The sequence below is a fragment of the Balaenoptera musculus genome, chromosome 13, assembly GCF_009873245.2.
Source record: "Balaenoptera musculus isolate JJ_BM4_2016_0621 chromosome 13, mBalMus1.pri.v3, whole genome shotgun sequence".
NCBI classification, from domain to species: domain Eukaryota; kingdom Metazoa; phylum Chordata; class Mammalia; order Artiodactyla; family Balaenopteridae; genus Balaenoptera; species Balaenoptera musculus.
The window spans coordinates 54407801-54422564 of record NC_045797.1 but is presented as its reverse complement, the minus strand read 5'-3'; the positions used below and the strand labels follow the sequence as shown (position 1 = coordinate 54422564).

The window sequence follows — 14764 nt, the reverse complement described above, 5'->3', positions numbered from 1 at the left end:
TTCCCGCTATTATCACTTTTTTATATTGATTAGAAGTGGAATCAATCATTTTAGTGTGTATTTTTCTTAACCTTGCTACTTTCCTTGGTTTTGATTTGAAGTAATTTGGGTCTGTCATTTTTTTTCTCCTATAATACCTTTATTAGTGCTCTACTTTAATTTTTAGAATCATATTAATATTCATTCATTCATTTTGAGCAATGCTCTCACCAGTGGCTAGATATAAAACTTGGCTCTTGTATTTATACTAGAGAGTGGCGGGATATTTGATTGCTAAACTAAATTGGATTCTTTTTTCTTCTTATCCATGTAGCAAATCAACATGTGTGGATCAGAATAAACCACTGTTTGTCACAGCAGGATTGGATTCTTTAAGTCAAATAGGTTGGTGAACTTATTAAGATTGTTCAGTGGTTTTTTAATTGCTTATTGATTTTGTCCTACTCCCTGTTCACTTCATCTCCAACATCTCCTAACGCTAACCATCATTTCCAGTTTCATAATTGTTGCTGTTATTCTTATGTATTTATTTGTATACACAGTATTGATGCAAAATGCATCACATTGACATACTTGTGATGGAAGGGATGTTGTCACATAAGAGACTGATTTCTAATCTATATTCCACTAAAAATTTTGCATGTATTTTCTTTCCCTCACTGATTTCCAGATACTTTTAAATTTTAGCTCCTTGCGTTTACAAGAAAACCAGAAGCACAGAGTGGTCAGGAAATTCAAAGCTATATATTATGGGCAATGATGAAAAATCTGAGATTCAAGTATTGGAATAAATCAAAAAGAACACAGTTGTACTAACTAGGTATGCCTTAATTTTTCATTATGAAAAATTGCCTCTCATCTAATGGGATATGTTTCCTAAACTTACAGATGTCCTAGACTCATGAAGCAAAAGAAATTTCAAGAGTTTATATAGTCAAGCTCCTTATCTTCTCACAGAAGCTATTTTCATTGTGGAGATTTTCAGGCCTAGCAACTCTATATGCTGGGGTTGGCATAGTTTGGTTTTAACACTCTAATGGACAATAATTTTCTTTTTTATTTCCCATCCCCCATTACTCTTACAAGCTAAAGTTGACTTGACTTCAAATGTAGAGATCTTTGTCATGAGATTGTAGATTGAATTGGAATGAAAAGAATAGAGGTGTTAATGAGTGATTATAAAGACTGATTTTTTTTTTTTTTTTTTTTTTTTTTTTTTTTTTAATGTCTGAAACATTTATATTAACATATTTCCATACAAATAACCCAATGAAAGTTTAGTATTAGTTGTTTTGTTTGTTTTTTTATACTGCAGGTTCTTATTAGGCATCAGTTTCATACACATCAGTGTATACATGTCAATCCCAATTGCCCAATCCAGCACACCACCATCCCCACCTCACCGCAGTTTTCCCCCCTTGGTGTCCATATGACCATTCTCTACATTTGTGTCTCAACTTCTGCCCTGCAAACTGGCTCATCTGTACCATTTTTCTAGGTTCCGCATACATGCATTAATATACGATATTTGTTTTTCTCTTTCTGACTTACTTCACTCTGTATGACAGTCTCTAGATCCATCCATGTCTCAACAAATGACTCAATTTCGTTCCTTTTTATGGCTGAGTAATATTCCATTGTATATATGTACCACAACTTCTTTATCCATTCGTCTGTTGATGGGCATTTAGGTTGCTTCCATGACCTGGCTATTGTAAATAGTGCTGCAATGAACATTCGGGTGCATGTGTCTTTTTGAATTACGGTTTTCTCTGGGTATATGCCCAGTAGTGGGATTGCTGGGTCATATGGTAATTCTATTTTTAGTTTTTTAAGGAACCTCCATACTGTTCTCCATAGTGGCTGTATCAATTTACATTCCCACCAACAGTGCAAGAGGGTTCCCTTTTCTCCACACCCTCTCCAGCATTTGTTGTTTGTAGATTTTCTGATGATGCCCATTCTAACAGGAGTGAGGTGATACCTCATTGTAGTTTTGATTTGCATTTCTCTAATAATTAGTGATGTTGAGCATCTTTTCATGTGCTTCGTGGCCATCTGTATGTCTTCTTTGGAGAAATGTCTATTTAGGTCTTCTGCCCATTTTTGGATTGGGGTGTTTGTTTCTTTGATATTGAGCTGAATGAGCTGTTTATATATTTTGGAGATTAATCCTTTGTCCGTTGATTCATTTGCAAATATTTTCTCCCATTCTGAGGGTTGTCTTTTCGTCTTGTTTATGGTTTCCTTTGCTGTGCAAAAGCTTTGAAGTTTCATTAGGTCCCATTTGTTTATTTTTGTTTTTATTTCCATTACTCTAGGAGGTGGATCAAAAAAGATCTTGCTGTGATTTATGTCAAAGAGTGTTCTTCCTATGTTTTCCTCTAAGAGTTTTATAGTGTCCAGTCTTATATTTAGGTCTCTAATCCATTTTGAGTTTATTTTTGTGTATGGTGTTAGGGAGTATTCTAATTTCATTCTTTTACATGTAGCTGACCAGTTTTCCCAGCACCACTTATTGAAGAGACTGTCTTTTCTCCATTGTATATCTTTGCCTCCTTTGTCATAGATTAGTTGACCATAGGTGCGTGGGTTAATCTCTGGGCTTTCTATCTTGTTCCATTGATCTATGTTTCTGTTTTTGTGCCAGTACCATACTGTCTTGATTACTGTAGCTTTGTAGTATAGTCTGAAGTCTGGGAGTCTGATTCCTCCAGCTCCATTTTTTTCCCTCAAGACTGCTTTGGCTATTCGGGGTCTTTTGTGTCTCCATACAAATTTTAAGATGATTTGTTCTAGCTCCGTAAAAAATGCCATTGGTAATTTGATAGGGATTGCATTGAATCTGTAGATTGCTTTGGGTAGTATACTCATTTTCACAATGTTGATTCTTCCAATCCAAGAACATGGTATGTCTCTCCATCTGTTGGTATCATCTTTAATTTCTTTCATCAGTGTCTTATAGTTTTCTGCATACAGGTCTTTCGTCTCCCTAGGTAGGTTTATTCCTAGGTATTTTATTCTTTTTGTTGCAATGGTAAATGGGAGTGTTTCCATAATTTCTCTTCAGATTTTTCATCATTAGTGTATAGGAATGCAAGAGATTTCTGTGCATTAATTTTGTATCCTGCAACTTTACCATATTCATTAATCAGCTCTAGCAGTTTTCTGGTGGCAGTTTTAGGATTCTCTATGTATAGTATCATGTCATCCGCAAACAGTGACAGTTTTACTTCTTCTTTTCCAATTTGTATTCCTTTTATTTCTTTTTCTTCTCTGATTGCCGTGGCTAGGACTTCCAGAACTATGTTGAATAATAGTGGTGAGAGTGGACATCCTTGTCTCGTTCCTGATCTTAGAGGAAATGCTTTCAGTTTTTCACCATTGAGAATGATGTTTGCTGTGGGTTTGTCATATATGGCCTTTATTATGTTGAGGTAGGTTCCCTCTATGCCCACTTTCTGGAGAGTTTTTATCAGAAATGGGTGTTGAATTTTGTCAAAAGCTTTTTCTGCATCTATTGAGATGATCATATGGTTTTTATTCTTCAATTTGTTAATATGGTGTATCACATTGATTGATTTGCGTATATTGAAGAATCCTTGCATCCCTGGGATAAATCCCACTTGATCGTGGTGTATGATCCTTTTAATGTGTTGCTGGATTCTGTTTGCTAGTATTTTGTTGAGGATTTTTGCATCTATATTCATCAGTGATATTGGTCTGTAATTTTCTTTTTTTGTAGTGTCTTTGTCTGGTTTTGGTATCAGGGTGATGGTGGCCTCATAGAATGAGTTTGGGAGTGTTCCTTCCTCTGCAATTTTTTGGAAGAGTTTGAGAAGGATGGGTGTTAGCTCTTCTCTAAATGTTTGATAGAATTCACCTGTGAAGCCATCTGGTCCTGGACTTTTGTTTGTTGGAAGATTTTTAATCACAGTTTCAATTTCATTACTTGTGATTGGTCTGTTCATATTTTCTGTTTCTTCCTGATTCAGTCTGGGAAGGTTATACCTTTCTAAGAATTTGTCCATTTCTTCCAGGTTGTCCATTTTATTGGCATAAAGTTGCTTGTAGTAGTCTCTTAGGATGCTTTGTATTTCTGTGGTGTCTGTTGTAACTTCTCCTTTTTCATTTCTGATTTTATTGATTTGAGTCCTCTCCCTCTTTTTCTTGATGAGTCTGGCTAATGGCTTATCAATTTTGTTTATCTTCTCTATGTACCAACTTTAGTTTTATTGATCTTTGCTATTGTTTTCTTTGTTTCTATTTCATTTATTTCTGCTCTGATCTTTATGATTTCTTTCCTTCTGCTAACTTTGGGTTTTGTTTGTTCTTCTTTCTCTAGTTTCTTTAGGTGTAAGGTTAGATTGTTTACTTGAGATTTTTCTTGTTTCTTTAGGTAGGCTTGTATAGCTATAAACTTCCCTCTTAGAACCGCTTTTGCTGCATCCCATAGGTTTTGGGTCGTCGTGTTTTCATTGTCATTTGTCTCTAGGTATTTTTGATTTCCTCTTTGATTTCTTCAGTGATCTCTTGGTTATTTAGTAACGTATTGTTTAGCCTCCATGTGTTTGTCCTTTTTACGTTTTTTTCCCTGTAATTCATTTCTAATCTCATAGCGTTGTGGTCAGAAAAGATGCTTGATATGATTTCAATTTTCTTAAATTTACTGAGGCTTGATTTGTGACCCAAGATGTGATCTATCCTGGAGAATGTTCCGTGCGCACTTGAGAAGAACGTGTAATCTGCTGTTTTTGGATGGAATGTCCTATATATATCAATTAAATCTATCTGGTCTATTGTGTCATTTAAAGCTTCTGTTTCCTTATTTATTTTCATTTTGGATGATCTGTCCATTGGTGTAAGTGAGGTGTTAAAGTCCCCCACTATTATTGTGTTACTGTCGATTTCCTCTTTTATAGCTGTTAGCAGTTGCCTTATGTATTGAGGTGCTCCTATGTTGGGTGCATATATATTTATAATTGTTATATCTTCTTCTTGGATTGATCCCTGGATCATTATGTAGTGTCCTTCCTTGTCTCTTGTAACATTCTTTATTTTAAAGTCTATTTTATCTGATATGAGTATAGCTACTCCAGCTTTCTTTTGATTTCCATTTGCATGGAATATCTTTTTCCATCCCCTCACTTTCAGTCTGTATGTGTCCCTAGGTCTAAAGTGGGTCTCTTGTAGACAGCATATATATGGGTCTTGTTTTTGTATCCATTCAGCCAGTCTATGTCTTTTGGTTGGGGCATTTAATCCATTCACGTTTAAGGTAATTATCGATATGTATGTTCCTATGACCATTTTCTTAATTGTTTTGGGTTTGTCTTTGTAGGTCCTTTTCTTCTCTTGTGTTTCTCACTTAGAGAAGTTCCTTTAGCATTTGTTGTAGAGCTGGTTTGGTGGTGCTGAATTCTCTTAGCTTTTGCTTGTCTGCAAAGCTTTTGATTTCTCCATCAAATCTAAATGAGATCCTTGCCGGGTAGAGTAATCTTGGTTGTAGGTTCTTCCCTTTCATCACTTTAAGTATATCATGCCACTCCCTTCTGGCTTGCAGAGTTTCTGCTGAGAAATCAGCTGTTAACCTTATGGGAGTTCCCTTGTATGTTATTTGTCGTTTTTCCCTTGCTGCTTTCAATAATTTTTCTTTGTCTTTAATTTTTGCCACTTTGATTACTATGTGTCTCGGCGTGTTTCTCCTTGGGTTTATTCTGTATGGGACTCTCTGCGCTTCCTGGACTTGGGTGGCTATTTCCTTTCCCATGTTAGGGAAGTTTTCGACTATAATCTCTTCAAATATTTTCTCTGGTCCTTTCTCTCTCTCTTCTCCTTCTGGGACCCCTATAATGCGAATGTTGTTGCGTTTAATGTTGTCCCAGAGGTCTCTTAGGCTGTCTTCATTTCTTTTCATTCTTTTTTCTTTAGTCTGTTCTGCAGCAGTGAATTCCACCCTTCTGTCTTCCAGGTCACTTATCCGTTCTTCTGCCTCAGTTATTCTGCTATTGATTCCTTCTAGTGTAGTTTTCATTTCAGTTATTGTATTGGTGATCTCTGTTTGTTTGTTCTTTAATTCTTCTAGGTCTTTGTTAATCATTTCTTGCATCTTCTCAATCTTTGCCTCCATTCTTATTCCGAGGTCCTGGATCATCTTCACTATCATTATTCTGAATTCTTTTTCTGGAAGGTTGCCTATCTCCACTTCATTTAGTTGTTTTTCTGGGGTTTTTTCTTGTTCCTTCATCTGGTGCATAGCCCTCTGCCTTTTCATCTTCTCTATCTTTCTGTAACTGTGGTTTTTGGTCCTCAGGCTGCAGGATCGTAGTTTTTCTTGCTTCTGTTGTCTGCCCTCTGGTGGTTGAGGCTATCTAAGAGGCTTGATGGGAGGCTCTGGTGGTGGGTCAAGACTGATTTTTATAATAATTATTATTACCAACTTAATTTCATTAGCAGTGAGAATCACTGTGTGTAATGATAGATAATGCTGATGGAAATCTTTTGCCCACGTAAGTAGTTGGAGGTCAGAAAAGGGTTGAAAAATACTGAATTTAAAAAATCATGGAGGGACTTCCCTGGTGGTACAGTGGTTAAGACTCCACGCTCCCAGTGCAGGGGGCCAGGGTTCGATCCCTGGTCAGGGAACTAGATCCCACATGCATGCAGCAACTAAGAGTTCACATACCAGAACTAAGGAACCTGCGTGCTGCAACTAAGGAGCCTGTGAGCCGCAACTAAGGATCCCGCAAGCCACAACTAAGGAGCCTGCCTGCTGCAACTAAGGAGCTGGTGAGCCGCAACTAAGGAGCCTGCCTGCCGCAACTAAGACCCAGTGCTATCAAATAAATTAAATAAATGTTAAAAAAATCATGGAGGGCTTCCCTGGTGGCGCAGCGGTTGAGAATCTGCCTGCCAATGCAGGGGACACGGGTTCGAGCCCTGGTCTGGGAAGATCCCACATGCCGCAGAGCAACTGGGCCCGTGAGCCACAATTGCTGAGCCTGCGCATCTGGAGCTTTTGCTCCGCAGCGGGAGAGGCCGCGACAGTGAGAGGCCTGCGCACCGCGATGAAGAGTGGCCCCCGCTTGCCGCAGCTGGAGAAGGCCCTCGCACAGAAGCGAAGACCCAACACAGCCAAAAATAATATAAAAAAAAAAAAAATCATGGAGATTGGACCTCATCAAAATTAAAAACTTTTGCTCTTAAAAGCCCATGTGAAAAGGATAAAAAGACATGCTACAATCTGGGAGAAAATATTTTCGAACTACATATTTTACAAAGGACTAGTATCTAGTATATATAAATAACAGTAAAAAAAAAAATCCAATTAGAAAATATGGAAAAGAGGACTTCCCCAGTGGGGAAGACTCCATGCTCCAACGCAGGGGGCCCAGGTTCAATCCCTGGTCAGGGAACTAGATCCCGCATGCATGCCGCAACTAAGAGTTCACATGCCGCAAGTAAGAAGTTCACATGGGGCTTCCCTGGTGGGGCACTGGTTAAGAATCCTCCTGCCAGTGCCAGGGACATGGGTTCGAGCCCTGGTCCGGGAAGATTCCACATGCCGCGGAGCAACTAAGCCCGTGCGCCACAACTACTGAGCCCACATGCCTAGAGCCCATGCTCCGCAACAAGAGAAGCCACCACAATGAGAAGCCTGTGCACCACAACAAAGAGTAGCCCCCGCTCGCTGCAACTAGAGAAAGCCCATGCGCAGCAACGAAGACCCAATGCAGCCAAAAAAAAAAAAAAGTCCACATGCTGCAACTAAGAAGTCTGCCTGCTGCAACTAAAGATCCCACGTGCCGCAATTAAGACTTGGTGCAGCCTAGATAGATAGATAGATAGATAGGAAGAAAATATGCAAAAGACATGGACAGATATTTCACTAAAAAGGATATACAAATGGCAAATAAGCACATGAACAGATGTTTAATATCATTAATCATTAAGGAAATGCAAATGAGATATCACCACACACTTATTAGAATAGGTAAAATAAAATATAGTGATAACACCATATGCTTGTGAAGGGGATGTGGGGAAACTGATCACTCATACATTGCTGGTGGGGATGTAAAATGGTACAGCTGCTCTTGAAAACAGTTTGATGGTTTCTTATAAAACTAAACTTGCAGCTACCAAATGACCTAGAAATTGCAGTATTGGGCATTTTTCTGAGAGAAATGAAAACTTATGTTCACATAAAAATCTGTACACAAATGTTCATGACAGCTTTATTTGTAATAGCCCAAAAGTGGAAACAACCCAGATATCATTCAACAGGTAAGTGGATAAACTGTGGTATATCCCTACCATGGAACACTACTCAGCAATAAAAAAGAACAAACTATTGATACATACAGCAACTTGGGTGAATCTCCAGGGAATTATACTAAATTTTCAAAGCCAATGAGAAAAGGTTACGTACAATATAATTCTATTTATATAAAATTTTGGAATGAAAAAAATTTAGAAATGGAGGAAAGACTAATGGTTGTCAGAGGTTAGGGACAGAACTGTAGGTAGGGAGGTAGGGGGAGGGATCGAGAAGGAGGTAGGTGTGGTTATAAAAGGGCAACACAAGGGATCCTTCTGGGAATGGAACTGTTCAGTATCTTGACTGTGGTAGTGGATACATGAACCTACAAAGGTGATAAAATTCTGTACAACTTAATACACACACACGCAAATGAGGACAAGGAAGAGACTTGGGAAATCTAAATAAGATCGGTGGATTATATCAGTGTCTTACCCACCAAAGTGGTAAGGAGGTCCTGAAAGATCAAGAGTGAAACAGTGTTAGTGAACAGTGTAGATGCTAGAATAGAAAGAATGACAAATCTCAGACTGTGGGTTGAAAATTGCCAAGAAGTAGCAGCATATTTTCAAATTTTTCATATTAATTTTAAATTAACTTAAATTATACAAGCAATACATAAAGACATTCTCCTTATAAAATCTTGAAATAGTACATATTAGGATCAAGTTTAATATTCCAGACCATTTTCTATATATGTGAATGTGGTATAGAAAAAACTATTGTTTTGTTTTTTAATGTCATTTTTATTTTATATTGGAGTATAGTTGATTTACAATGCTGTGTTAGTTTCAGGTATACAGCAAAGTGATTCAGTTATACATATACATATATCCATTCTTTTTTCAGATTCTTTTCCCATATAGGTTATTACAGAATATTGAGTAGAGTTCCCTGTGCTACACAGTAGGTCCTTGTTGATTGTCTATTTTATATATAGTAGTGTGTATATGTTAATCCCAAACTCCTAATTTATCCCTCACCCACCTTACCCCTTTGGTAATCATAAGTTTGTTTTCGAAGTCTGTGAGTCTACTTCTGTGTTGTAAATAAGTTCATTTGCCTCGTTTTTTTAGATTCCACATATGATATCATATGATATTTGTCTTTCTCTGACTGACTTACTTCACTTAGTATGATAATCTCTAGGTCCATCCACGTTGCTGCAAATGGCATTATTTCACTCTTTTTTATGGCTGAGTAATATTCCATTGTATATATGTACCATATCTTTTTTTTTATTGGAGTATAATTGCTTTACCATATTGTGTTAGTTTCTGCTGTAGAACAAAGTGAATCAGCTATATGTATACATATATCCCCTCCCTCTTGAGCCTCCCTCCCACCCGCCCCCATCCCATGTGATGACCCCATGCTCTAGGTCATCACAGAGCGCCGAGCTGATCTCCCTGTGCTATACAGCAGCTTCCCACTAGCTATCTATTTTACACATGGTAATGTGTATATATCAGTGCTACTCTCTCAATTCATCCCACACTCCCCTTTCCCCACTGCGTCCACAAGTCCATTCTCTACATCTGCATCTCTTTTCCTGCCCTGCAAATAGGTTCATCAGTACCATTAGAAAAAACTATTTGTTTTAATATAATTGTACCATTCCATATCATTTTGAAGTTTTCCTTTTTTACTCAATACACCTTAGTGATTTTTCCATATTAATGCTACATATAAGTCTATTTGGTACTTTGACTGCTGGATAGTGTTATAGAGCATGGTTGTGCATAGTAATTTAGTTCACTATACCTCTATTGATGGACATTTCGGTTGTGGCCAATTTTTCACTAATACAAGTGATGCAGCCATGTGAAATCCTTAATGCATGTACGCAGGTATTTCTAGGGTAAACACCCAAAACTGGAATTGCTGGTTAATAGAGTTTGACCTTTTTTAGTATTTTCATAGTATTCACTAGTGCCTTATTACCCTCTGATTTAGCTGTCCCAATTTTCATTCTACTCATTAGCACATAAGAATAACTGTTTCCTTACACATTCATGAACACATGAGAATATCAAACTTTATATTTTTGCTGAGCAGCAATTTAAGTGTGGGGAAAGAGGATTATAGTTTACTCATTACTCTATCTCTTCCTCTGGTACTAGAATCTGCCCCAGTGGCCTTGCTACACTGGGTTGGGGTAAATTTTAATAGTGACTATAGGAGAGGAGAAATGAGTGATCTAAGATTTACATTTTTATAAGTATCATCTGTTTTATTGATAGAGTTTGTAATGTTTTAGTCAATGCAGTCATTTGGAGTAAAACTTCCAATTTTAGGATCTCCTCCTGTTCCTGACAATGACATTGGAAAGCTTCATGCCCATTCACCAATGGAATTGTGGAAAAAGGTGTATGAAAAGCTCTTTCCACCAAAGGTATATATTTCTAATTCTTTTTTTTTTTTTTAATTCAGCAACTTTTATTTAAAGTACAGTGATCCATAGCTTTTAATTATTTATTTTGTTATTATTTTTTTTGGCTGTGTTGGGTCTTCGTTTCTGTGCGAGGGCTTTCTCTAGTTGTGGCAAGTGGGGGCCACTCTTTATCGCGGTGCGCGGGCCTCTCACTGTCGCGGCCTCTCTTGTTGCGGAGCACAAGCTCCAGACGTGCAGACTCAGTAGTTGTGGCTCACGGGCCCAGTTGCTCCGCGGCATGTGGGATCTTCCCAGACCAGGGCTTGAACCCGTGTCCCCTGCCTTGGCAGGCAGATTCTCAACCACTGCGCCACCAGGGAAGCCCCTAATTCTTTTAAAGCAAGAATTTTCAGCACTATTCAACAGTTATTGGGAAATGTTTCAGCAGGCCTATTATAGTAACTTTGTTTTCTACTCACATGCTCAAAAATCAATTAAATATTTGCTAAAAATCTACTGTATATGAGGCACTGTGGGGCTTAAAAGATGCATAAGACACGGTTCTCACTCTGCTTCCAAACAGAGCTCTCTCTGATTGTTAGAGAAGGGAGAGGCAACATCTGAAAGACGAGGGAGAGAGGACCTGGGGGAATTTGAACTGACCCTCAGCAGCGATGGCCGGCTGAGGAACGAGAACTTGGCTTGCGGGGTAGTTGATACCCCGCATTGAAGGTTTTGGGCTATGAGCATGAAATGATTTGAAGAATTGTAATTTCAGAGTATCAACACACTAAAAGATGTCAAGGACCCTGCAAGAGACCCTCAATATGCTGAAAGCGAAGTTGATGAAATGAGAATTCAGAAGGATCAGGTATTATCCTAAACATTTATTTTATTTCATCTTGAGTTTTATCACAGAAATATCCTTAGAATTCCATGAATTTTTCTCAATTTATTTACTTAATTTTCTACTTTTAAAATTATTTAAATAGTACATCTTCACTATATATTAAAAAATTCTGATATTCATGAAGAGGAACTAAAAATCACCTATCATTCTACCACCCAGAGATGACTTAGTGTTCACATATCCGTTTTGGACTTTCCAGTTTACTTTATGTTGAAGATGGGTAGTGATTCTTACCTCACTGTTGGGGAGACACTTCCATAATATTCTTTTGTTTGTGGGATTATTTAAAAGGTTTTGTTTTTTATTAGGACATTTAGATGTATCTATACTTTTCTTGTATCAGAAAAATTAAGGACTGGCTAATCTGAAAGCACACAAACGCAGTTGACAAAACCCAGAGTATCTCAGGAAAGTGATTAAAATTGGAGACTGCTTTCCATATATGCCAGACAGCACCATTTGTGATACACAGTCTAATGTAAGAATGCAAAAGTTGGTAAATTCATCATGATCCAGTATTTAGATTTTCCCAGATCTCCTTTTAGTTTGATAAAATGAGACACTGTACAGAACATGCCCTTACTATAAGCACAGTAAATTGAATGCCCTGACCACCTCTCAGGTGGGATTTATAGAGCTGTGTAACTTGGGCAGTCACATTGTTGCAAGGATAACCTGAAAGCAACCACCCACTGCAAGCGGGGACCAGCGTCTTTTTCTCAGCACTAGCCTTTCACCTTCAGGGGCTCTAGAATAAGTAAGCAAAACATTTAAGTACAGAAGACTTTTGAGAAATAGGTCATGAATATTTAGAGGGTGTTGTAGCTGTAGCAAAGTGAGAGGCATGTTGAAGGGACACTAAAATGACCTCATGTAACCCTTATTATGTGTGCAGGTTGGCTATAGAGATTAGTTGGAAGTCATCTCTGAATTAATATTTATCTAGGAGTTAATGACTAACTGCCATTGTTGATAAGAGTATCTGTTTATATTATATAGTGATCCCTTTTTTTTACACACACACACAAGATTATTAAAGCACTAGAGTATTTCTGAGCATCATGAGTTTTCACATTCAAATACATCTTCCCTAACTGACCTAAAACCATATGAATTTTGAGTGGAACTGGAAAGCAGCCCCACAATATCTTTCTTTACTCAACCCTTGTACCTCACTAATTCTACATTCTCTTGACTGAGAGATTTTTTTTAATTCACCTGAAAAGTTATAATATCCTAATTTTGCCTCTTTCATAGTATTTTATTCATGGTATTTTAGTAGATGAATTGATTTTAGTTTGTACATGTAGTACCTTAACATAATTTTATGCTTCTGCTTTAAAAGTCATGCTAATGATTACCAGTTGATGCTCAATTATTTTATTGATGTCCATTTCCAAATTTTGACATTCTAATATCCAAAACTTTAAATTTATATATTCTCTCAGTTTGCTGTCTGTAGAAGAGAGAAACTACTAGCACAGAATCTCAAAGCAATGCCCTCACCATTAGCATTGGTAAAAATAATTCAATTAAAGAAAGTTTGTGATAACTGATTACTGTTTATTCTTTATGAGCTAACAATCTTTGAAACCATAAGTTACTGGTAAGGTAACTGGTGAACTGAGTTAACTTCATTAGAAGAAATAAACGAAGCTATAAAGACTACTTCGGAGTTAATACTATAAAAAATCCTTCTGAAGTCTTTATACAGTTTTGAAACTTTCAACATTTAAATTTTAATAACTTATAGGTACGAAAGAGACAATCTGCAATTTTTTTCTGAAAATGAGAATGCAATTTTCTTTTCCTAGCAAAAATGAACTTCAGTTACATTAGCCAGAGGGCAGTGATTGCCTTATCTTGCAGAGTAATCACTTTTTGCTTATCTGAAATAATAATATACTTTGTACACTTAGACATTGAACAACATGTAAGAGGCCAGGGAGGCAATCCCCTTAGATGATCCCTTTTGCAGGTCAGTCATCTCATGCAGGATATTCACCCCCACTAAAAGTTATATCTGTTTTATGAATTGTGAAAGGAACATATACTCATTGTGAAAAAAATCAAGACACAGAAGTATATAACATAGAAAATGGAAGTGTCCTGCCCTCTCTCCACCTATTTGCCTTTTTCATGTGGCACATAACGACCACTATTGTTTTTGCTGGCTGCCTATGAAGTCAAGTGTGAATGAGCACTGATGTATTTAATCAGTCCTTACTGGGAGATGTCTAAGCCATTTCCAATTGTGTGCCAGTACACACATTTCAGTGAATATCCTTCTATTGCTATTCTTCTGCTCTTCTCTATTATACTTATTGATAAAATTCTAAAGGTACAATCACTGGGTCAAACGATATGTACATTTATGTACATTTTAAACATTGATACTTTGCTAACTTCAACCACAATCTGACAAGAGTTGAACAGCAAATATTTAAAAATAAGATCACTTTTATATACTTAAAGTATGTCAAATGCTTAATTTTGTTAGTTGAAAAACAACTTGTATATACTATATATAGTGTATATTTTGTCTGAAACTTTAATAAATTCATCTCCAAGTGCTGCTTTGGTGACACAGAAACTCTGAAGACTGCATTTCTAGAAAATAAATCCTAAGTATAATTATTTATAAAACAGTTGTCAAGAAATTTGGAGAATGATAATGTTATAAAGGATACACTGTTATACCCAAAAAAATGCTAAGGCAGTTTTAAGGTGCCTAGTTTTAAAATTTTAAGTTTTTTGCAAGTAATACATATTTTTGTTTTAGGAACTGGAACAGTACAAAAGAAGTTCTTCCAAGTCTTGGAAACAAATGGAGCTTGATTCCTGAACCTAATGCAACTATAGGGTATTTATTTCTTCTTTTCCAAATACAAGTAAGATTATTTTATTACTTAATATTATAGTAATAAGTGAGGAAAGTCTAGATGTATAATTTGTTAAAGGAAAAGTGGAATTTCTTGTATTAGTGCAACTCCCTGCATACTTTCAAGTCTCTTAAAAGGGAAAAATTTGTATAATTACATGCAATATTTTTTAAAAAATAAAAAGAATCTTGCAGGACCTACCTTTAACATGTTTAAGTAGTGTATACTTGGTTCAGCATCTATAAGTTTCTGCTTATGTTTTCAGGAATATGAAAGCA

General features: G+C 36.8%; 1 protein-coding gene across 2 annotated transcripts in view; it reads left to right on the top strand.

Annotated features, from left to right (window-relative positions):
• Positions 1–14687, top strand: part of DYNC2LI1 (dynein cytoplasmic 2 light intermediate chain 1) — a 46844-nt gene extending 32157 nt beyond the window's left edge. Inside the window, exons 10-13 of one of the 2 annotated variants that reach the window (XM_036872464.1) lie at positions 314–384; positions 10618–10715; positions 11473–11565; positions 14387–14687. In XM_036872464.1, coding sequence (XP_036728359.1) covers positions 314–384; positions 10618–10715; positions 11473–11565; positions 14387–14449 — 325 coding nt within the window. In that variant the 3' untranslated portion in view covers positions 14450–14687. The remainder of the gene's footprint in view (positions 1–313; positions 385–10617; positions 10716–11472; positions 11566–14386) is intronic. The other variant, XM_036872465.1, reaches the window with a different exon arrangement.
• Positions 14688–14764: the final 77 nt, after the last annotated feature.